This window comes from Staurois parvus, unplaced genomic scaffold, assembly GCF_062004578.1.
Source record: "Staurois parvus isolate SC_StPar_1 unplaced genomic scaffold, SC_StPar_1.0 ptg001352l, whole genome shotgun sequence".
NCBI classification, from domain to species: domain Eukaryota; kingdom Metazoa; phylum Chordata; class Amphibia; order Anura; family Ranidae; genus Staurois; species Staurois parvus.
In genome coordinates, this window is record NW_028319148.1 from 1,455,253 (window position 1) to 1,479,893 (window position 24,641).

The 24,641-nt window shown below is 44.2% G+C and overlaps 1 protein-coding gene across 1 annotated transcript in view; it reads right to left on the reverse strand.

Moving 5' to 3' along the window:
* The window catches only part of LOC149436680 (uncharacterized), a 48,656-nt gene extending 25,522 nt beyond the window's left edge, over positions 1-23,134 (reverse strand). Inside the window, exons 1-4 of the mRNA XM_089661582.1 lie at positions 23,011-23,134; positions 17,643-18,011; positions 7,689-8,018; positions 1,246-1,620 (exon numbers count right to left, since the gene is read on the reverse strand). Coding sequence (XP_089517708.1) covers positions 1,246-1,620; positions 7,689-8,018; positions 17,643-18,011; positions 23,011-23,047 — 1,111 coding nt within the window. The 5' untranslated portion in view covers positions 23,048-23,134. The remainder of the gene's footprint in view (positions 1-1,245; positions 1,621-7,688; positions 8,019-17,642; positions 18,012-23,010) is intronic.
* Between the last annotated feature and the right edge of the window lie 1,507 nt (positions 23,135-24,641).

Consider the following 24,641-nt stretch of genomic DNA (forward strand, 5'->3'; position numbering starts at 1 on the left):
TCCGCCCTCCAAATCATTGGATTCAGATGTTTCAATCCCCTCCATGGACACAGGTGTATACAATCAAGCCCCTAGGCATGCAGACTGCTTCTACAAACATTGGTGAAAGAATGGGTCGCTCTCAGGAGCTCAGTGACTCCAAACGTGGTCCTGTGATAGGTTGTCACCTGTGCAATAAGTCCATCCGTGACATTTCCTGGCTACTAAATATTCCACGGTCAACTGTTAGTGGGATTATAACAAAGTGGAAGCAACTGGGAACAACAGCAACTCAGCCACCAACCACCAAGAGGGGTCAGCGCATGCTGAAGCGCACAGTGCGCAGATGTCGCTAACTGTCTGCAGAGTCAATAGCTAAAGACCTCCAAACTTGGTGTGGCCTTCAGATGAGCCCAACAACAGTGTGTAGAGAGCTTCATGGAATGGGTTTCCATGGCCGAGCAGCTACATCCCAGCCATACATCACCAAGTGCAATGCAAAGCGTCAGATGAACTGGACTCTAGAGCAGTGGAGATGTGTGCTCTGGAGTGACCAATCACACTTCTCGGATGGATGGGATGAATGGGATGAATTAGAGCGGAGACTGCGATCCAGGCCTCCTTCTCCGACATCAGTGCCTGACCTGACAAATGTGCTTCTGGAAGAATGGTCCAACCTTCCCATAGACACCCTCCTAAACCTTGTGGACGGCCTTCCCAGAAGAGTTGAAGCTGTTATAGCTGCAAAGGGCAGGGCCAACTCAATATTGAACCCTACGGACTAAGACTGGGGTGCCATTAAAGTTCATATGCATGTAAAGGCAAGCGTCCCAATACTTTTGGCAATATAGTGTATAAAGAAGTGATAAATATGAACCTCATGGCCGTTCTTTGCAAAACCATTGCATAGAGCAGGTAAGTATAACGTGTTTGTTATTTAAAAAATAATAATTTTACCTCTACAATCATTTTACAGTTTGTTCCTCCATGTTTTCCATTCCCTTAGTATGCCCCCTATTTTTCATGTATTATTGCAGCCCTGTTTTCTCACTATGGAGAAATGGCTCCCAGCCATTCAACCTCCACGTGTAGTTACTGAAGGTGAAGGGCTGATGTCACCGCTCCCTTTGTGGGTGGGTACAGTCTCTCTGCAGACCACCCACATGGGAGTTGGAAGTGGAAAAAGATCGGGATTTTGAGTTCAGTTTTATTTACTGGCACCAAACATACAATGAAATGATAAATACGGAGCTAGGAGCCCCTTACCTTTACCACTGATGATTAGTCTGGTTCCTCCTCCATACTGAATTTCATCTTCATATTGGTTGTCACCTGCACAGAGTTTGATCACCACAAAGCAGTGAAATGAAGTATTGTCTGCCTTAGTCACTTCTTTTATCATTAGATCAGTCATTCCTGTTATGTTTGTCCGATGTCTATATGCAGAATGAACCATTTCCCGGTAGGGGTGGTAGGCGTACGGTCCGGTTACATTCCCCACCCTCCAGTATACATTGACCCGCACAACATCTCTCTCTGTATACTGACCACTAGGAAGGGTGTAGGAGCAGGTAAGTATCACTGAATGTCCTTCTTGTACTGGGATTTCATTAGCTGGCTGATTCCAGGATGGTTGGTAATCTAGAAGAAAAAGTTGAAGAAATAAACCAATCCACATATATGAAACAACAAAATCCAGCCCTGGGTTCACATAACAGGATCTAATCTCTAGATATGCTTTTCTCAGCCAGGGTTCCATAGATCTCTAGGGTTCCTCCAGAGGTTGAAAGGGATTCCTTCAGCAATGAGCAACTTCTTCCTCAGAGATAATTATCTACTGACAACAATGATCCTCTTAGTCTTCTGTAAGAGGAATGTTCCTAATGACCACACATGTAAGGCGCATTCTCTCCAGTGACCATCGCAGCAATGTACAGTGTAGATATAGTAATTATTAGCAGAGTTTCTATGAGAACAGAAAGTTATTTCAAGGGGTCCTCCACCCTAAAAAGGTCAAGAAAGGCTGTTCTAGTTGTTGAGTGGCCTTGTACACTTATATCTTGCTGTGTGTGCCTATGTATTCCAAATAGACCAGGGTGTCTGACACTTTGTTTAAAATCAGATTTAAAGGATAAGTTCACCTTTAAAAAAAATAATAATAAATGTGCATGCTTTGCAGGTAAAAAAATGTGCATTTATTAATTTGTTTCTTAGGAGCTTGCAGAGCATTGCACCCACCATCAGCAGACCACGCAGTAGTGTATTTTGGTTTTGTGCTGCCCTAGGCAAGACTAAAATGGGGCACCCCGCCTGCATCTAAATTTGCCCCATTTCTTCCTGTTTAAGATCCACCCCTTCGTCTTTAGGCTCCATCTCTTCCTGTTAGAGCTCCGCCCACTGACAACAATGGGGTGCTATTTCTCCCATTGACAACAACAGTGGGACGCTATTCCTCCCACTGGCACCAATGATGAGGCGCTATTCCTCCTACTGACACCAATGATGGGGCACTATTCCTCCCACTGACACCAATGACGGGGCACTATTCATCCCACTGATACCAACGATGGGACACTATTCCTCCCACTGATACCAATGATGGGCACTATTCCTCCCACTGGCACAAATGATGGGGCACTATTCCTCCTACTGACAATAATGATGAGGCCCTATTCCTCCTACTGACACCAATAATGGGGCACTATTCCTCCCAGTGACACCAATGATGGGGCACTGTTCCTCCCACTGACACCAATGATGAGGTCATATTCCTCCCACTGACACCAGTGATGGGGCACTATTCCTCCCACTGATACCAATGATGGGGCACTATTCCTCCCATTGACCCCAATGATGGGGCACTATTCCTTCCACTGACATCAATGATGGGGCACTGTTTCTCCCACTAACACCAATGATGAGGCGCTATTCCTCCCACTGACACCAATGATGGGGCACTGTTCCTCTCACTAACATCAGTGATGAGGCGCTATTCCTCCCACTGACACCAATGATGAGGCGCTATTCCTCCCACTGACACCAATGATGGGGCACTGTTCCTCTCACTAACATCAGTGATGAGGCGCTATTCCTCTCACTGACACCAATGATGGGGCACTATTCCTCCCACTGATACCAATGATGGGACACTATTCCTCCCACTGACACCAATGATGTGGCACTATTCCTCCCACTGATACCAATGATGGGGCACTATTCCTCCCACTGATACCAATGATGGGGCACTATTCCTCCCACTGACACCAATGATGGGGCACTATTCCTCCCACTGATACCAATGATGGGGCACTATTCCTCCCACTGACACCAATGATGGGGCACTATTCCTCCCACTGATACCAATGATGGGGCACTATTCCTCCCACTGACACCAATGATGGGGCACTATTCCTCCCACTGACACCAATGATGTGGCACTATTCCTCCCACTGACACCAATGATGGGGCACTATTCCTCCAATGGGGCACTATTCCCATCATTAGTGTCAGTGTGAAAAGTGCCACCCTAGGCAAATGGCTTGTTTGCCTCACAGCAAATATGTCCCTGAGACTACGGTTGAAATGTCAGGCACCTGCAGACATGGCCTACAGCCTTCTGCCTGTACCTATGTACGGGCTTTCTGTTGAAAAGTTGTATGATGTGTATCACCAGTGACTAGGGTTGCCACTTCACCCTTTTAAAACTGAACACATATAAATAGCACAGGTTCTGAGACTAATTTAATGCAGATAAGGCAATAAGAGTTAATTTAACACCTTAATCAGCCCCAGAACCTGTGTAATTAATATGTCATGAATGACGCAACTGTGCGGGCGGAGCCCCCACACAGAGGCTTTTTTTTAGATTGTGACAGTGGGTGTGGGAAGAAGAATGTCTGCTCAATATCATAAGGGGTCTAGGATCAGGGGGGATGGCCACTAATGTATAGTAACAAGTGTAACATATAACATGTTACTAAAGATGAACTTATCCTTTAAATCCAATCACACACTAATGATATTTCAGCCAAATGTTTTTTTACTTCTGAATCTGCAGCTTTTATTTGGATAAAACCTGGTAATCCTGTTAAAAAGTCCTTGTTGTTTCACTTCCTGTTATAGGATGACAACTTTCCCCCAATCATGCCTCTGCATTGTCACTCTGCGCATCACACAGTCATAGGCATGGTTAATCACTACTGGCAATGATGTGCAGCTGAGGGTGAGGCATGTAGACAGGATGAAAATGTTTCTATGACTTACTGCTTACTCTAGAGCAGGGGTGGGCAAACTTTTTGACTTGAGGGCCGCAATGGGTGTATGTGTATGTGTCATCCATAGTAAGTATAGTAATATTCCCCCATAGTAAGCATAGTAATTAATCCCCCATATAGTAATTCATCCCCCATAGTAATTCATCCCCCATATAGTAATTAATCCCCCATATAGTAATTCATCCCCCATAGTAATTCATCCCCCATATAGTAATTCATCCCCCATATAGTAATTCATCCCCCATAGTAATTCATCCCCCATAGTAATTCATCCCCCATATAGTAATTCATCCCCCCATAGTAATTCATCCCCCATATAGTAATTCATCCCCCATAGTAATTCATCCCCCATAGTAATTCATCCCCCATATAGTAATTCATCCCCCATAGTAATTCATCCCCCATAGTAATTAATCCCCCATATAGTAATTCATCCCCCATAGTAATTCATCCCCCATAGTAATTCATCCCCCATATTAATTCATCCCCCATAGTAATTCATCCCCCCTATAGTAATTCACCCCCCCTATAGTAATTCATCCCCCATAGTAATTCATCCCCCATATAGTAATTCATCCCCATAGTAATTCATCCCCCATAGTATTTCATCCCCCATAGTAATTAATCCCCCATATAGTAATTCATCCCCCATAGTAATTCATCCCCCATAGTAATTCATCCCCCATATAGTAATTCATCCCCCATAGTAATTCATCCCCCATAGTAATTCATCCCCCATATAGTAATTCATCCCCCATATAGTAATTCATTCCCCATAGTAATTCATCCCCCATAGTAATTCATCCCCCATAGTAATTCATCCCCCCATAGTAATTCATCCCCCCATAGTAATTCATCCCCCATAGTAATTAATCCCCCATATAGTAATTCATCCCCCATAGTAATTAATCCCCCATAGTAATTCATCCCCCATAGTAATTCACCCCCCATATAGTAATTCATCCCCCATAGTAATTCATCCCCCATAGTAATTAATCCCCCATATAGTAATTCATCCCCCATAGTAATTCATCCCCCATAGTAATTAATCCCCCATATAGTAATTCATCCCCCATAGTAATTCATCCCCCATATAGTAATTCATCCCCCATATAGTAATTCATTCCCCATATTAATTCATCCCCCATAGTAATTCATCCCCCCTATAGTAATTCATCCCCCATATAGTAATTCATCCCCCATATAGTAATTCATCCCCCATAGTAATTCATCCCCCATATAGTAATTCATCCCCCATATAGTAATTCATCCCCCATAGTAATTCATCCCCCATATAGTAATTCATTCCCCATATTAATTCACCCCCCATATTAAGTCACCAAGTCCCCCCTGTGTCAATTTACTTACCTTTGCTCCGCGCGTTCCTCTCGCCGTATTGTGAGATTTTGAGCAACAACCTCCTTCCCTCAGTCAGAGCATTGAAGATGGGTTGTGGCTGGGTCTTCCAACATGACAACGACCCGAAGCACACAGCCAGGATAACCAAGGAGGGGGCTCCGTAAGAAGCATATCAAGGTTCTGGAGTGGCCTAGCAAGTCTCCAGACCTAAATCCAATAGAACGTCTTTGGAGGGAGCTGAAACTTGGTGTTGCTCAGCGACAGCCCCGAAACCTGACAGATCTAGAGGAGATCTGTGTGGAGGAGTCGGCCAAAATCCCTGTTGCAGTGCAAACCTGGTCAGGAACTACAGGACACGTCTGACCTCTGTAATTGCAAACAAAGGCTTCTGTACCAAATATTAACACGGATCTTCTCAGGTGTTCAAATACTTCTGTTCAGCAGTGCAAGACAAATACATTCTTTACAAATCATACAATGGGATTTCCTGAATTTTGTTTTTAAATTCTGTCTCTCAGAGTGGGAATGCACCTACAATGTGAATGTCAGACCCCTCCATGATTTCTAAGTGGGAGAACTTGCAAAATCGCAGGGTGTTCAAATATTTCTGTTCCTCACTGTACATACACATACTAGGGCCAATTTAGACAGGATCAAATAACCTACCAGCATGTCTTTGGAGTGTGGTAAGAAACCCACACAGGTACAGGGAGAACATACAGTAGAAACTCCAGGCAGGAGGTACTGTGATTGGGATTCGATCCAACGACCCTAGTACTGCCAGATGGAAGTGCTAACCATTTAGCCACTGTGCGTTAATAAAACTCTCTCTTAAGAAGATAAGATTCTTAAGAGAAAGCTTTATTGCCACAATGTGAAAGCTTGATATGGATCACTTAAAAAATACATTTCAGGCATGGATATTTTATACATAGTTAGATTGACCCAGCTTGGACCAATGTAACTACAGTATGTATATACCATACCCGGTCAATGCTCCTGTAAGCTGGAAATCTGTCATGGATCCCTCCATGCAGCCGTCCGCTGGATCTCCTCGGGCAGCAGCAGTACGAGTGTGTATGTGCAGGATAGTGCGAGTGCGCCCATGCGCAGTAGCGTACATGTCACCGCAAGGCGGGCTATTTAAACCTGCAATACCGTGTAATCAATGCCTTCTGGTCTATAATGTTCTGCACTCCATACCTGATCCTGTTGCCTGTATCCTGATCTGACCTGACTAAGAAAGAACTCTGCCTGCACCGACCCCGGCTTATCCCTGACTATCCGCTTGCCTGCTTCCTTGTACTTGATTTGTTCGATTGATCCTGACCTGGCTTGACTGACTCTGCTGCACCTACTTACCTGTATCTGCACCTGGCTTGTATCCTGATTACTGCCATACTTACCTGCTGCCGCATCCACGCTCCTGTTTCCGTTCCCAGTCTACATCCTGGTCACTGCCATACTTACCTGCTGCTGCACCCACGGTCCTGCACCCGGCCTTCGTCCCGGTCACTGCCATACCTGCCTGCTGCCGCATCCACACTCCTGTGTCCGTTCCCAGTCTGCATCCTGATTGCCACCATACCTGCCTGCTGCTGCACTACGTTCCTGCATCCGCACCTGGCCTGCATCCAGATCTCCTGGGTCTTCACCTACCTGCCGCCAACTCAAGACCTACCCGGCACTCGTGCCACTCCTGGCTCTGTGCCCTCTGTTCCCACTATCAGGGGCTCCAAGCGGGAGTAGTAAGAGGACGCCTCCTATCCACATCAGGCTCCCCAACCAGGTACGTGACAAAATCATTGCACTAGACACGGCCACTGCTCCAAATTTGGCCAATTTTTCAAGAATCCTCTGAAAGCTGTGGACGGCCAGCTTTACATGTACAGTGTGTAGATGAGGCCTTCTGACTTATCTCACCGGTGTATCTATTCTGGTTTAGTGACTCCAAAAATACTGACTCCAATGGCTCATCATAACAGTGGGGGCGCTAGAATTGAAAGATTGATGGGATGGTCAGCAATGGCATTCTCTATCATTTTCATACATAGTACAATGTATGCTATGGTTTACCTGCAATGATCAGCCTTGTTATCTGTTTGCTTGGCAGCGATTTTTGTGCGGTAGAGACAAAGCAGCAATAACTTTGATGATCATTTAGATGAATATTATGAATACGCAGCGAGACGTCTTGGGTGAAATTGACCAGAGAGTACCGGCCCTCTTGATGTGATCCATGTGTTTGGAGTACGGGTGTATGACCACATAGGTCAGTTGCTCCGTCTGCACTATACCAGCCTACAAATGTAATCTTCGTGGTGTCCTTGGAGTAATAACACGGGATGATGACCTCTTCACCTGAAACAGCCATCAGTTCATCCAGCTGAGTGACGTATTCTGTATCTGAACAAAGAAAGTGTGAAAAGAAAGAAAAGAAAAGAAAAAAGAAAAGAAAAGGGAAAAGAAAGAGTATTAACGTTTGATTATTATTATTATTATAATACAGTATTTATATAGCGCCAAAGGGTTTGCTCAGCGCTGTACAATAGCGAGGGGGACAGAACATGAGACAAGACAGTAACAATACAATACACGAGGGGATCGAGGGCCCTGCTCTTTCGAGCTTACATTCTAGGAGGGGGGGGGATAGTGGTACAGGATGAAGTGGCTGTGGGGGATGGAGTGGTGGGGAGAGCGGAGGAGATCGGCTGTTAAGTGAGGGTGGGGTAGGCTTCCCTGAAAAGATGGGTTTTCAGGGTGATTAAAAAATGGATAGGCTATTTCTGCGAAGGGGACAGGACGACTGCACTGTATTAAGGAGAGGATGAATGGGGACTACTGAGTGAACCAGAGGGGGAATGACATTCAGTGAAGGCAGGAAATTAGCAACAAGGACATGTAAAGAAGTTTCTATCCAGAGTTCTGCTTTAAGATCATGTTTTATTAACACAATGTAAAAGCTTGATATGAATTGCTTAACAATAGATCCTTTTATTTTATACATAGTTACATTGATCCAGCTTGGACCAATGTAGCTATGTATACACCATACCTGGCTGATGCCCTGAAAGCTGGAAATCACTGTACTAGACACTGCCACTGCTTACAAATTTGGCCAGTTTATTAAAAATATTATGAAATTTGAGCGGTATATGGCAGGCTTTATTTATGTAGATAAGAAAAGGGAAAGAAAGAGGGAGGGAAAGAAAGAAAGAAAGAGGGAAAGAAAGAGGGAAAGAAAGAAAGAGGGAAAGAAAGAAAGAGGGAAAGAGGGAAAGAAAGAAAGAAAGAAAGAAAGAGGGAAAGAAAGAAAGAGGGAAAGAAAGAAAGAAGGAAAGAAAGAGGGAAAGAAAGAAAGAAAGAAAGAGAGAAAGAAGGAAAGAAAGAGAGAAAGAAAGAAAGAAAGAAGGAAGATCCATTTTGCTGTAGAGTTTAAGCTGAATATACACGTGCAAAAGATCAATAGCAATGACACCTCCTAAAAGCAGACCTTCACTCTCTCAGACAACATTGTCTATGTTTAATCCTCATGCTGCCAGCATTAGTGAATAGATCGGAAGGTACATTGTATTTGCTTGTTTTAATGTTTTTTTGTTGTTGTTTTTTACATTTCTTTACTTATTTCCTAGTTTCTTTGCCTAGGCAAATGATGTCATACATCCCAGGAGTCTTCAAGAAGGGGAGAGGGGTTTTCTCAGCTAAGCACACCTTCCTGCCTGCATGTCTAAGCTAAATGCAGATGGATTCCAGGAAGTAAATGCTACATGAATTATCTGCCCTTACTTAAGAAGGCCACTGACAGAACTGCTAGAGGGTGTTTTTCAAAGTGATTGATCAGCAAAATAAAGCATGGAGACATGGGTTGGTGGGTAAGTTTGACTTAAATATTAAAAATGAATTAACCACTTGCTAACTGCATCACTTACACGTGCAGCAGCAAGGCTGCTCTCCTGCTCTGGATCACATACCTAGTATGTCATCCAACTCTTCCAGGTAGGGGGCACATGCATGTCACCTACCGCCCTGTCTGTGGTGTGGTTAGACACAGCACAAGCCGATCAGCAGGCATGCAGTGATCAGCAAAGAGGCTGACAGGACAGAAGTCTGTGTATGTAAACAACACCGAGCTCTTCCCTATCAGCCAATTTTTGTTTCTCTGCAAACAAGGGAATAAATACCGGCTTATTCACTAGTAAAAGTACACACAAAGCACTGTTAGGCACACACTTAACCCTTTGATCAACCCTAGATGGTAACCCCTTCTCAGCCAGTCTCATTAGTACAGTGACAGTGTATATTATTAGCACTGATCACTCTATTAGTGTCACTGGTTCCCACAAAGTGTCAGTAAGTGTCAGATTGATTTCCGTACTTTTACAGTCCTGCTATAAATCACTGATCGCTGCCAAACTGTCATCACAGAGGACAAGGGGGCACTCTTTACGTCTGGAGGAAAAGAAATGTAACCACTTGCCTACAGGGCACTTATACCCCCTTCTTTGCCAGGCCAATTTTCAGCTTTCAGTGCTGTCGCACTTTGAATGACAATTGTGCGGTCATGCAAGGTTGTACCCATATGAAATTTTTTTCGCCGGGCGCAACTGCTGGGCACTGACTGGCACAACTGCTGGGCTGCACTGATGGGCACTGGTGGGTGGCACTGATGGGCACAGGTGGGTGACACAGGTGGGTGGCACAGATGGGCACTGGTGGGTGGCACATGTGGGTGGCACTGCTGGGCACTGGTGGGTGACACATGTGGTTGGCACTGCTGAGCACAGGTGGGCGGAACTGGTGGGTGGCACTGCTGGGCACCGATCATCAGGGCACTGATCATCAGTGCCCTGATGATCGGTGCCGATCCTTGCTCTGACAACTGCCGGTTCTCGGCAGTACGTTCCCCACATTCTGACAGCGTGAAGAAAGTGCAGCCGAGAAGCGGCAATTGCATTTCCCTGTGATCAGCGTGTCATTGGACACGGCTGATCACGTGGTAAAAGGCTGTGATTGGCTTTTTACCACGTCAGTGATCAGCTGTGTCCTTAGGATACAGTGATCATGGAGATCACCGGGTGCGCCCCCCCTGGTGCACGCAGGAGAGCGCGTTCTGGGAGGACATCATATGACGCCCTCCCAGAACTGGCCGGCCGCAGTGTAGCCATCATTCAGCTATCTGTGGTCGGCAACTAGTTAATCTCCAAACACGGAAAGGTTTCTTCACAGTAAGAGCTGTGAAAATGTGGAATAGACTCCCTCAAGAGTTGGTTGTGGCCAGCTCAGTGGATTGCTGTAGGAAAGTCCTGGATTGTTTCTTGGATACACAGAATATAACTGGATATAACATTTATAGGTAAAGTTGATCCAGGGAATATCCGATTGCCTCTCGGGGGATCAGGAAGGATTTTTTTCCCCAGCAGAAGTAAATTGGATCATGCTTTGCTGGGTTTTTTGCCTTCCTCTGGATCAACTGTGGGTGTAGGATTAGAAATTTTTTTTTATTTTAATGGTTGAACTGGATGGACTTTTGTCTTTTTTTCAGCCAGACTAACTATGTAACTATATATACACTAGTATAAAAAAAAATGACAAAATAAAAATTCCAGGTTACTGTATGTCCCATAGTTTGTAGACGCTATAACTTTCACGCAAACCAATCAATATACGCCTATTGGGATTTTTTTAACCAAAAATATATAGCAGAATACATTTTGACCTAAATGAATAAAAAGATTTGATTCATACTTTTTTTATTGGAATAAGTAAAAAATATTGTTTATAGCACAATAAATAAAGACCCCAGTAGGGATCAAATACCACCGAAAGAAAGGTCTATTTGTGGAAAAAATTATATAAATTTAATTTGTGTACAGCATTGCATGACTGCACAATTGTGATATAGCAAAAAATGGCCTGGTCATGAAGGGGGTCAAATCCTCCAGAAGGCAAGTGGTTAACCACCTCATTACCGGGTACTTTCACTCCCTTCCTGCCCTGGCCAATTTTCAGCTTTTACCACTGTCAAACTTTGAATGATAATTACTCAGTCATGTAACACTGTGCCCATATGAAATCATTATCACTTATTTGAGGCAGACAGAGCTTTCTTTTGGTGGTATTTAATCATCACAATTTTTTTTATTTTTTTGCGCAATAAACGGAAAAAGACTGCAAATTTTGAAAAAAAGTGTTTTTTTCTTAGTTTCTGTTACAAAATTTAGCAAAAAAAGTAATTTTTCTTCATAAGTTTTAATAAAAATGTATACTGCTACATTTATTTGGTAAAAAAATAACTAAAATCAGTGTATATTATTTGATCTGGGAACACATTAAAGAGTCTACAAGCTATGGTACCAGTCATTGAAAATTGATCACACCTGATGTACTGACAGCCTATCTCATTTCTTGAGGCCCTAGTATGCCAGGACAGTATAAATACCCCCCATATGACCCTTTTTTGGACAGTCCAAGGTTTTTAACAAGAGGCATGGCAAGTTTTATTTTTTTCCACAATTCTTTTGGAAAATGAAGAATTGAATTAATTTCCCACAAAAATGTCATATTAACAAGTTATTTCTCACACATGGCATAGGCATACTTGCAACTACACTCCAAAAACACATTCTGCTACTCCTCCACATGTGTGAGACTCTTTCACAGCCTAGCCACATTGAGAGGCCCAACATCCAAGGAGGACCTTCAGGCATTATCCACTTTAAGACCAGGCTGCCTTCTGACACTTTTTCAGTATTTTTGCTAGAACTTAAAACCCCCAAACATTATATATTTTTTAGCAGAGGCCCTAGAGAATAAAATGGTCGGTTTTCAAAGTTTTTATGTCACATGATATTTGCACAACGGTTTTTCAAACGCAATTTTATACACTAATGCAAAAATACACTTTAATATATTTTATTTATATTTGCACACAACAACAATATAGAACTAAATTTTTTTATAAAATATAGTGTTGTTCAGAGTAAATAGATATGGTTTAAAATTGAGCACTCTTGTGAAATGGTGCAAAACTACAGTATTTAAAAATCTCCATAGACAACGCTTTATAAGCCTTTACAGGTTACCAGTTTAGAGTTACAGAGGAGCTTGAGGTCTGGTGCTAGAATCATTGCTCTTGCTCTAACATTCACACAATACATTCATGTGTGCGGTGCGATCGCTATTTACATATGCGTGTGGGACTAATGCGTGCGTTCGCCTTTGCACTCCAGCAGGAGAGGAGGAGCCAATGATGAGTGAGTAATCCTCCATCCTTGCGATACCTGGAACTGTACACAGCTCAGTCCTGGCACACACACACAGAACATTCCTCCTCACTGCCTCTCTCTCTCACCCCTTCTATTTTTTACTGCCCCCTCTATCTCACCCCCTCTTTTTACACCCCTTTTTCTATCTCAACCAAACCCCAACTACCCTCTTTCACCCCCTCTCTCTCCTACCCTCACCCCCACCTCTCTCTCCCACCTTCCTCTCTCGCTCTCTCACCTCCCACACACTCCATCTCCCCCCCACCCCCTCTCTAATTTACCCCCCTCTATTTCACTCCTCTCTCTCTCACACCCTCACTCTCTTACCCCCCTCATCCCCACCCTCTCTCTCTTACCCCCCACCCCACCTCGCCCCTCACTTCCTACCTCTCTCTCTCTCTCACCCCTCTCTCACCCCCTCTCTCTTTTACCCTTCCCTCTCTCTCACCCACCCTGTCTCTCACCCCTTCTCTCTTTTACCCCCCTTCTACTCCTCCCCTTCCCCCCTCTTTCTCATTCCCAGCAGCTTCTAAAGATGTCACAAACTTCCATGCAGGCTATGCTTCAGTAGATATTTAAATTCCCCCTCTTTTCAGCTGAGCAGCAATAACCAAATTATCAGGCCTACTGAGGTTCCTGAAGGCATGGTTAGGAAACCGTCAGGCACCTTTGAAGCTGTTCAGTGGCTTCCCAGCAATGCCAATGATCCACTATTGCCCGGGGGCATGAGTTGTCAGTCCACCCCTGCACACAAGTATGGAGGGGGACTTTAAAAAATTGTTTTATTTATTTATTGGAGGGACACTGGTACATTGACAGATGTTTTTGTGACATATAAAAAAAGTGTGCTGTTCACTTAAAATGTGATAAATTAATTAAGGAATATGTGCAAACTAAAAATGAATGTGTCATCAAATGATAATGTGTATAATATACAAAACCGTGCAACCTAAAATACTGTCAAATAATATATGATATACAGTGCAATGCAGTGCAAAATAAATGTATGTATATATAAGTCCCCAATCCAATGTGAAGAAAAAGTGCTGTGTGCTTAATTAATCTTCCAAAAAAGTGCTGCTGTGATCAAAGGTGCTCCTCAGAAATGTTTTTGTGCACTTGTACACTGTAACGGATGTTGTTTGCACATCGGTGGACACAGATAGATGTTGATATTGCAGTGGAACACCATTGCAGATCTTCTGTGCACTGGTACACTGTGACAGATGTTGATGTGACACTAGTATACTGTGACAGATGTTGATGTGACACTGGTACCCTGTGACAGATGTTGATGTGACACTGGTACCCTGTGACAGATGTTGATGTGACACTAGCATACTGTGACATATGTTGATGTGACACTGGTACACTGTGACAGATGTTGATGTGACACTAGTATACTGTGACAGATGTTGATGTGACATTGGTACCCTGTGACAGATGTTGATGTGACACTGGCATACTGTGACATATGTTGATGTGACACTGGCACACTGTGACAGATGTTGATGTGACACTAGTACCCTGTGTCAGATGTTGATGTGACACTAGTACCCTGTGTCAGATGTTGATGTGACATTGGTACCCTGTGACAGATGTTGATTGGACACTGGTATACTGTGACAGAAGTTGATTGGACACTGGTACCCTGTGACAGATGTTTTGTGCACTGGTACAAATGTTGATGTGACGTGACACTGGTACAGATGTTGATGTGACACTTGGACAGGGACAGATGGTGCTTGGTCTACTGTGTGTTTATGGCTGCAATCTGTGTGTTGTCTGCATAGCTGAACACTAAAATCGCTATGCCGAGAGCTGTCACAGGCTGCAGCCCCCCCCCCCACAGAAATGAGCTATTACTGAGCTCAGCAGGAAGCTCTGACACAGAGGCGCTTGTCTCTGTTTACACTCAGTGATGGCTGTGATTGGACACAGACATCACGTGATTGGAAGGGCCAATCACGGCTCTCATGCCCTGTTCTGTGATGTGCTATGGCCGAGGGACACAGCCATCACAGGATCGTACCGCTGCATGGCCCTAAGGACACGTGCAGCTCACGTTCTGAGAAAACTTACAGGAATATCCTTTCAGAATGTGCAAGCTCCCACCCGGCTGCTGCACATAAACGTAGTTCGCTAGTTGCCGACCTAAGATAGCCGAATGACGGCTACACTGTGGCCGGCCAGTTCTCGGTGGACGTCATATGACGTCTTCGCAGAACGCGCTCTCCTGCGCGCCCCCGGCGATCTCCATGATCGTTGTGTCCTACGGACACAGCTGATCACTGATGTGGTAAAAGGCCAATCACAGCTGCCTTTTACCACGTGATCAGCCGTGTCCAATGACACACAAAATGCAATTGCCGGTTCTCAGCTGCACTTTGCTCACGCTGTCAGAGTGTGAGAAAAGTACTGGTGAGAACCTGCAGTTGTCAGAGCAGCGATCGACACCGATCATCAGGGCACTAATCAGTGCCCTGATGATTGGTGCCCAGCAGTGCCACCCACCAGTTCCGCCCATCTTTGCCCAGCAGTGCCACCCACCTGTGCCCAGCAGTGTCCACCAGTGCCACCCAGCAGTGCCACCCACCTGTGCCCAGCAGTGCCACCCACCTGTGCCCAGCAGTGCCACCCACCTGTGCCCACCAGTGCAGCCCAGCAGTGCTGCCAGTCAGTGCCCAGTGGCTGTGTCAATCAGTGCTGTCTATCAGTATCCATCATCAGTGCCGCCTATCAGTGCCACCTATCAGTGCCGCCTATCCGTGCCACCTCATTAGTGCTTCCTATCAGTGTCGCCTATCAATGCCCATCAGTGCTGCCTCATCAACACACATAAGTGAAGGAGAAAAATTACTTGTTTGCAAAATTTTATAATAGAAAACAAGAAACTTTTTTTTTTTCAAATTTTTTGCAGTTTTTTTGTTTATAACGCAAAAAGTAAAGTGCCCAGCGGCAATTAAATACCACCAAAAGAAAGCTCAATTTGTGAGAAAAAAAATGATAAAAATTTCATATGGGTACAATCTTGCATGACCGCGCAATTGTCATTCAAAGTGTGACAGGGCTGAAAGCTGAAAATTGGCCTGGTAAATAAGGGGGTATAAGTGCCCTGTAGGCGAGGGGTTAAATAACGTTTTAGATTTGTGGCGCTCAGAGGCAGTGTAGTTCCACTTTAAGCTGTACTAAGTTTCAGCTGGAAATAGATTCTGCTGGTCTCTCTTTAGGAAAGGCAGGTTCCTGTTTCTTTGTAAAGAAAATGAAAGGCCTGAGCTCAGCGTTCTCCAACGCTGAGCTCAGGCCTACTACATCAAGAAAGAGAAAATCTATGTGAGGGGTTTGCATCAGAGAAAAAGGTTGCTTTTGTGATGGTGGTTGTGAACAGTAACAGCTGTTTGTGCCTCAGCAACATCCTAGCAACAAGGCAGGACAGGAACATGGTGCCTGTAGGAAATTTTCTGTCAGGCTTCATGAGGTATGTAAATGGCCTACCTCTATAGTATGGGCATTATTAAACTTTGGTCAAAGCTGTACAGCTTGTTTTTTATCTGCAGCGCCCCTTACCTGCATAGGCATTTGTTTTGTAAAAGTGAACTATGCGTTTACGTCTCCATACACACGGGGCATTTCGATAACGCTGGTAACATTAGCTGTCTAAAGTCACATTAAAAACGTGAGTTTTTCAACGTTTTGGCAATAGCGTTTTGCCGTGTTTTTCATGGACACATAGGATAACATGCCGGGGATGGACACATAGGATAACATGCCGGGGATGGACACATAGGATAACATGCCGGGGATGGACACGTAGGAGAACATGCCGGGGATGGACACATAGGATAACATGCCAGGGATGGACACATAGGATAACTTGCCGGGGATGGACACATAGGATAACATGCTGGGGGGGTTTACTGGCTGTAGAAAAAAACGTCAAAAGCCAAAAACAGCCGCTGTAAAAATGTCCGCTGTGCAGGAGGACTCAGTGTACACCCGTGCAAAGGCTGTGTTTGACGCAAGGGGATGCACAAGTGTCCTGTGCACCCCTATGTAGGCAGTACAGTGCATGTTAATTGGACACAGAGTCTCCATGTACTAGGTCGCTGCTCCCAATTTAACAGCTGGAGGTTGGTACCAGTATTTGCGAACCTTAAGTGCAGAAAAAAAAATTGCATGAGATCTCCCCAAATTCTATAGCAGACCCTTGCTGTGTTTGAGCCCTCATGCACACGGGACATTTTTAAAGCGGCAGTCTTTGGCTTTTTACATTTTTATCTACAGCCAGCAAACCCCCCATGGGGGTTATCCCTTGTTATCCTATGTATCCATACACACATAAACTGTAATCAATGTTTTTTGGTTGGGACATTTTTTGGAAAAAAAACCAAAACGCCACAAACCAGCATTTTTGGACTTTTTTTTGACCCAAAAAATGTTTTCGGGTAAAAAAAAAACCCCTAAAAACGCAAACATGGAAAAACGTGGGAAAACGCAGCTAGACGCTAATGCAAACACACTAAGAAAAGCAGAAAAACTCATGTTGTTAACGTGACTTTACACAGCTAACTTTACCAGCGTTATCAAAATGTCAAGTGTGCATGAGGGCTGATGGGTACATGATCAGCTGCAAGCTCCAACAGTTTCAACGTGGCAGCCAACAGAATTGCAGAGAGTGTCTATGACATCCTTTTATGAACCCCCTTTAGATTCTGACATTTCCCAAAAGTTTTTGGCAGTTGAAGGTAATTCAATAAACATTTACCTGTAAATTGCAGAAGAGTCCCATCTGTATTCCACCTAATTGTAGATTTATATTTAGTATTGTACTGTAGGCAGCAAAACGTAGGCCCATCTGTTGGTTCCAGTCCTGTAATTGTGATATATTCTGTCCTGTTCCTGTTAGGATCCTTCTCTCTGTAGAGTCTTCCTTTATATTTCTCTGTATCATCTCCCGGAGGGGAGAGGATCTTCTTGGTAGATCCGCAATAATGTCCATCTGCCTCCCCCCAAACGATTTGTTTATCTTCACCCAGCTCCAGACCGGAGTATGAACACAAAATGGTAACAGAACCTCCAGGCTTCACCGTACGAGTTCTCAACTGATAAATACACTTTGAAGATCTTGTGATCCCTGAAGGAGCAAATAGGGCAACATTTTAATATCAATGTGTAAAAAAACATCTGTAGTCTTGTCAATGATTTTTTTTAGATGTACATGTAGAAGAGATCTTCTGAATGTAAATTAGTGATCAATATGTGGTAATTCTAATTTTCAAAATCTTTTGTACAGTTTGTAATGATATATGTATATGGAGACAGCCATATTTGTTCATTGTAGGAGATGGTATCAAAAAGTTTCGACACTAGTTTTGTAACACTCCAACAGATGGCAGCACAAGGCTGCACACATAGTCACAGGGAGCACCGACCTTCATAAGTCAGTGTGCCAAAAGACATCACCCTGTGTACATCAGGAGCTGTGCAACTGGTGCTATTCTGACCATGTGCGTTACCACGTCTACTATTTCAATGTGGACAGCAAGTTAGGAAATGTGAAATTCAGCATTAAACTGGGCAAATCTGCCACAGAGACGTTTGACATGATTTGGCAAGTTTACAGGGATGCTGTAGTGAGTGGTTCAAGTTTTGAGTGGCACACGCATTTCAAGAGCGGAAGAACATCAGTGGAAGACAATGATAGATCAGGAAGACCATCAACAAGCTCAACCCCCAAAAATGTCAAAACCATTCAGTAACTTGTGCATGATGAACATCGGAGAACAATCCACAACATTGCTGCCATTGTTGGGGTGTCATACAGAACAGTCCAGGTAATCCTCACATGTGATTTGAGCATGCGCCTAGTTGTTGTCAAGTTCTTCCCCATGCTGCTGACCCAGAAGCAGAAGAAACACCGCATAGAAGTCTGCGAAGATGTCCTTCAGTGTACCATGGATGACCCATCCTTCATATTGAGGATCATTACCAGTGATGAAACCTGGGTGTATGGGTACGACCCTGAGAAAAATCAACAGTCTTCACAGTGGAAGAGCCCATCATCTTCATAACCAAAAAAGGCACGGCAGGTTCACAGCTCAACCAAGTATATGCTCATCATTTTTTGTGACATTTGTGGCATTGTGTATCGAGAATTCGTCCTCAGGACCAGACCATCAATAGCGAATTCTACTGCCAGGTTTTACGGCATCTGAGGGAGGACATTCGGCAAAAGTGACCAGATCTATAATGGAGAAAAATGGATGCTCCAGGATGACAATACACCCAGTCACCAAGCTCTCCTGACACGTGAATTTCTCGCCGGATACAACATGATCTCACTTCCGCACCCACCCTACTCACTAGATTTAGCTCCTGTGGACTTTGCCTCCTCCCAAAAATGAAGATCCAGCCCAAAGATGAAGATCCAGCGTGAATTGCAGGTGTTTGGCACGCTTCGAAAAGAAGACTTCCAGGACACATTCCAGAATGGGCAGAAACGCTGGGAGCAAGGGGACTATTTTGAAGGTGATAGTGGGCAAAATAGATAAATAATGTACTTTCTTGTAAACAGAGCTAGTTTTGAAACTTTTTGATACCACCTCGTACTGTATCTGCAGTCTCTGCCACTTCCTCCTTTGCAGCGCTGCATAATGGTCAGAGCTGGATTTACATCTCAGGAGGCTATAGGCAGAAAATTATGAATATATGTATATTATTATGATTATATGTATAAAGGGGAACACTGTGGACTGTTATGTAGAGAAGAACTCTGATGTAAGGTGGTCATGTGTTCACCAGAGCCTCCTCTTACACAAGAGTCCCCAGATTTCCCCTTACATCAGAGTCTTCAGAGTTCTCCTTTACATCAGAATCTGCAGGGTTCCCCCTTACAGTACAAGGAGGGCATCTGCGGACCCTGATGTAAAGGGGAACTATGATGTAAAGGGGACATGGCGGACCATGACGTAAAGAAGAATTCTGATGTAAGGTGGTCTCTCTCGAATTACAAATGTAATGCTTGATCCCTCTAGTGCAGGGGTGGGCAACTGTGGCCCTCCAGCTGTTGTAGAACTACAAGTCCCATGATGCATTGCAAAAGTGACAAGCATGACTCCCAAAGGCAGAGGCATGATGGGACTTGTAGTTCACCAACAGCTGGAGGGCCACAGTTGCCCACCCCTGCTCTAGTGGTTCATCTACAATGCTATTAAAGTGGATCTCCAAGCTGCAGCCAAAAAATTAAAAGTCAGCAGCTAAAAATATTGGTCTGGTCTAGATACATTCCTCTCAGTGACACCAACAGTAAGGTGTTATTTCTTCCACTGACACCAACAATGGTGCACTGTTTACTAATACGGCACTATTCTCTTCCTACTGACTACATTTTTTAAATCCCATTGACCACCAAGCCTGAGACATTGTGGAATCCAACTGATGCTGGGCATTTTCCAACCCTCCTGGCCACAGTCCGGCCCAACTAAAAGTCTGAAAGGCAGTGAACTGGCCCTTTGTTTAGGAAGTTTATAGGATAAGAGCATGACCAAAAAAAGAGAAAACTGTGTTTAGGTGAAATTTTACTTACCGAGCTCCAAAGCTAATTCTCTGTAAGTGTAATATTCTGTGTTTAGTCCTGCTTCAAAGGGAATCTGTGCTTTACTACATGTCGCTACATTTCCTCAAGCTTAACCTCTCCAAAACCAAGCTCCTCGTCTTTCCCCCTGCCCACACCCCCCCCCCATCCTATCCATCATCACCAACAACACCACTATCATTCCCGCCCCGCAAGCCAAAGTCCTTGGCATCATTCTTGACTCGAACCTCTCCTTCCAACCTCATGTCAAATCACTTACAAACACATGCAGGCTCCACCTCCGCAACATTGCCAAGATACGTACGTTCCTTACCCCAGACACCACTAAACTACTAGTACACTCCCTGATTATCTCACGCCTTGACTACTGCAACTCCCTCCTCACTGGCCTACTCCAGTGCAAACTCTCCCCGCTTTAGACCATCCTGAACTCAGCGGCTAGACCAGCAATGGGCAAACTACGGCCCGCGGGCCGTATACGGCCCGGCGGACCTTTTAATCCGGCCCGCGGAGCTAGGCTCCTCGTACGTCAAGCGGGACAGATCCTCATAGGAGACAGATTTCATGCTACACCGGAACGGCGCGGGACACGGCGAGAGGAACGTGCGGAGCAAAGGTAAGTGAATTGACACAGGGGGGACTTAATATGGGGGATGAATTAATATGGGGGATGAATTACTATGGGGGATGAATTACTATGGGGGATGAATTACTATATGGGGATGAATTACTATGGGGGATGAATTACTATATGGGGGATGAATTACTATGGGGGATATATTACTATATGGGGGATGAATTACTATATAGGGGATGAATTACTATATGGGGGATGAATTACTATGGGGGATGAATTACTATATGGGGGATGAATTAATATGGGGGATGAATTACTATATGGGGGATGAATTAATATGGGGGATGAATTACTATATGGGGTATGAATTACTATAGGGGGGATGAATTACTATAGGTGGGATGAATTAATATGGGGGATGAATTAATATGGGGGATGAATTACTATGGGGGATGAATTACTATATGGGGGATGAATTACTATGGGGGATGAATTACTATATGGGGGATGAATTACTATGGGGGATGAATTACTATATGGGGGATGAATTACTAAATGGGGGATGAATTACTATATGGGGGATGAATTACTATATGGGGGATGAATTACTATGGGGGATGAATTACTATAGGGGGGATGAATTACTATAGGGGGGATGAATTACTATGGGGGATGAATTACTATAGGGGAGATGAATTACTATGGGGGATGAATTACTATATGGGGGATGAATTACTATGGGGGATGAATTACTATATGGGGGATGAATTACTATATGGGGGATGAATTACTATGGGGGATGAATTACTATGGGGGATGAATTACTATATGGGGGATGAATTACTATGGGGGATGAATTACTATATGGGGGATGAATTACTATATGGGGGATTAATTACTATGCTTACTATGGGGGAATATTACTATACTTACTATGGATGACACATACACATAATTCATCTACTCTTGGTCCGGCCCCCGGGTCCAATATATGAACCCATTGCGGCCCTCAAGTCAAAAAGTTTGCCCACCCCTGGGCTAGACTCATCCACCTCACCAACCGCTCCACCTCTGCAACCCCCCTCTGCCTATCCCTCCACTGGCTCCCGATTGCCCAACGCATCAAATTCAAACTACTAACTCTGACCTACAAAGCCATTCACAACACTGCCCCTAACTACCTCACTAACCTGATCCCCAAGTACCACCCTACCCGTACCCTTCGCTCCTCACAGGACCTCCTTCTATCCTGCTCCCTGGTCTCCTCCTCCCATGCACGACTGCAAGACTTCTCCAGGTCCTCCCCCATCCTCTGGAACTCACTGCCCCAATCCATCAGACTGTCGCCTTCCATCCTCACATTCAGGCGCTCCCTCAAAACCCATCTCTTCAGGGAAGCCTACCCCACCCTCACCTAACGGCCATTCTCCCTCATTCCTCCCACCACTCCATCCCCCACAGCCACTTCCTCCTGTACCACTACCCCCTCCCTCCTAGATTGTAAGCTCGAAAGAGTAGGGCCCTCTTACCCCTCGTACGTTGTTTGTTATTGTTGTACTGTGCCATGTACTGTCCCCCCCCTATTGTACAGCGCTGAGCAAACCCTTTGGCGCTATATAAACTCGATGTAATAATAATAATAATAATAATACTCATACAGGAATGACCTCTCCCTTTATCATTTCCCTTATATAGTTAAATATTCATCTAAAAAAAAGAAAATACGGAAACTATACCTATGCAATATTATTCCTTGATAAATGTAATCTTTGAGGCTTTATTGCCTATATTTGGAAGCTCAGACTTCTCAAAGATGAGAATTTTACGACTGTTCACAGATTCCTATGATTTGCTACAAACACCGATCCCTCATGATCACGATTCCTCCGGTGTACAGACTCACTTCATATTTCATTGTCATAATAACTTCCATAATTGTATGTAGGAGATTTTAGCACTTACCTAGAAAAGATAAACTGATCAAGATGAAGAGTCTCATCTCTCCTTCCAGGGTGCGGTAGCTGGACGGCAGAGGATGTGTTTTCAATGCTGTGTGGTCAAAGTATTTGAATTCAAAGGAACAGGATGTGAGGAAAACACAGAATGAAGAAATAGCAGAAATTATTTTAGAGAATTAGAAGATATGGAAGACGATTACATGCAGGCGTGACGTAAGGGCACCATGAGGAACTAAAGATAACAATTCATACGTACAAATTGACATCAAAAGTGTAAATGGAAGAAGAGCTAATTTGTTTGTCCTCTAGATCAGGGGTCTCCACACTTTCCAAACAAAGGGCCAGTTTACTGTCCTTAAGACTTTAGGAGGGCTGGACTGTGGCCATTGGAAGTAGGAAAGGTCTTGATGTCAGTTTGAAAAAACAATGTCCAATTATTGATGTCATTGGGAAGAATTGTTCCTCTTCATTGGTGTCATTGGGCTCCATTGTTTGTGTCATTGGTATAAATTGTGCCCAATCGTTGGTGTCATTGGGAGGAATTGTTTCCCATCTTTGGTGTCATTTGGTCCCATTGTTGGTGTCAATGGGAGAAATTGTGCCCTATCGTTGGTGTCATTGGGAGGAATTGTACCCCTTCATTGGTTTCAGTGGGGGGAATTATGCACCGTTGTTGGTATCAGTGAAGGAAAAAGTGCTCCAAGTGCCAGATAAAGGTAAGAAAAAGGCTGCAACTGGCCCCAGATAATGAGCAGATTAAAACATTTCCAAACCCCAAAACAGCTTACTAGTCCTTAGATGTGGTGGAAGAAGAGCTAATTTGTTTGTCCTCTAGATCAGGGGTCTCCACACTTTCTAAACAAAGGGCCAGTTTACTGTCCTTAAGACTTTAGGAGGGCCGGACTGTGGCCATTGGGAGTAGGAAAGATCTTGATGTCAGTTTGAAAAAACAATGTCCAATTATTGATGTCATTGGGAAGAATTGTTTCTCTTCATTGGTGTCATTGGGCTCCATTGTTTGTGTCATTGGTATAAATTGTGCCCAATCGTTGGTGTCATTGGAAGGAATTGTTTCCCATCCTTGGTGTCATTTGGCCCCATTGTTGGTGTCAATGGGAGAAATTGTGCCCCATCGTTGGTGTCATTGGGAGGAGTTGTACCCCTTCATTGGGTTCAGTGGGGGGAATTATGCACCGTTGTTGGTATCAGTGAAGGAAAAAGTGCTCCAAGTGCCAGATAAAGGTAAGAAAAAGGCTGCAACTGGCCCCAGATAATGAGCAGATTAAAACATTTCCAAACCCCAAAACAGCTTACTAGTCCTTAGATGTGGTGGAAGAAGAGCTAATTTGTTTGTCCTCTAGATCAGGGGTCTCCACACTTTCTAAACAAAGGGCCAGTTTACTGTCCTTAAGACTTTAGGAGGGCCGGACTGTGGCCATTGGGAGTAGGAAAGGTCTTGATGTCAGTTTGAAAAAACAATGTCCAATCAGTGATGTCATTGGGAAGTATTGTGCCTCTTCATTGGTGTCATTGGGCTCCATTGTTTGTGTCATTGATATAAATTGTGCCCAATCGTTGGTGTCATTGGGAGGAATTGTTTCCCATCTTTGGTGTCGTTTGGCCCCATTGTTGGTG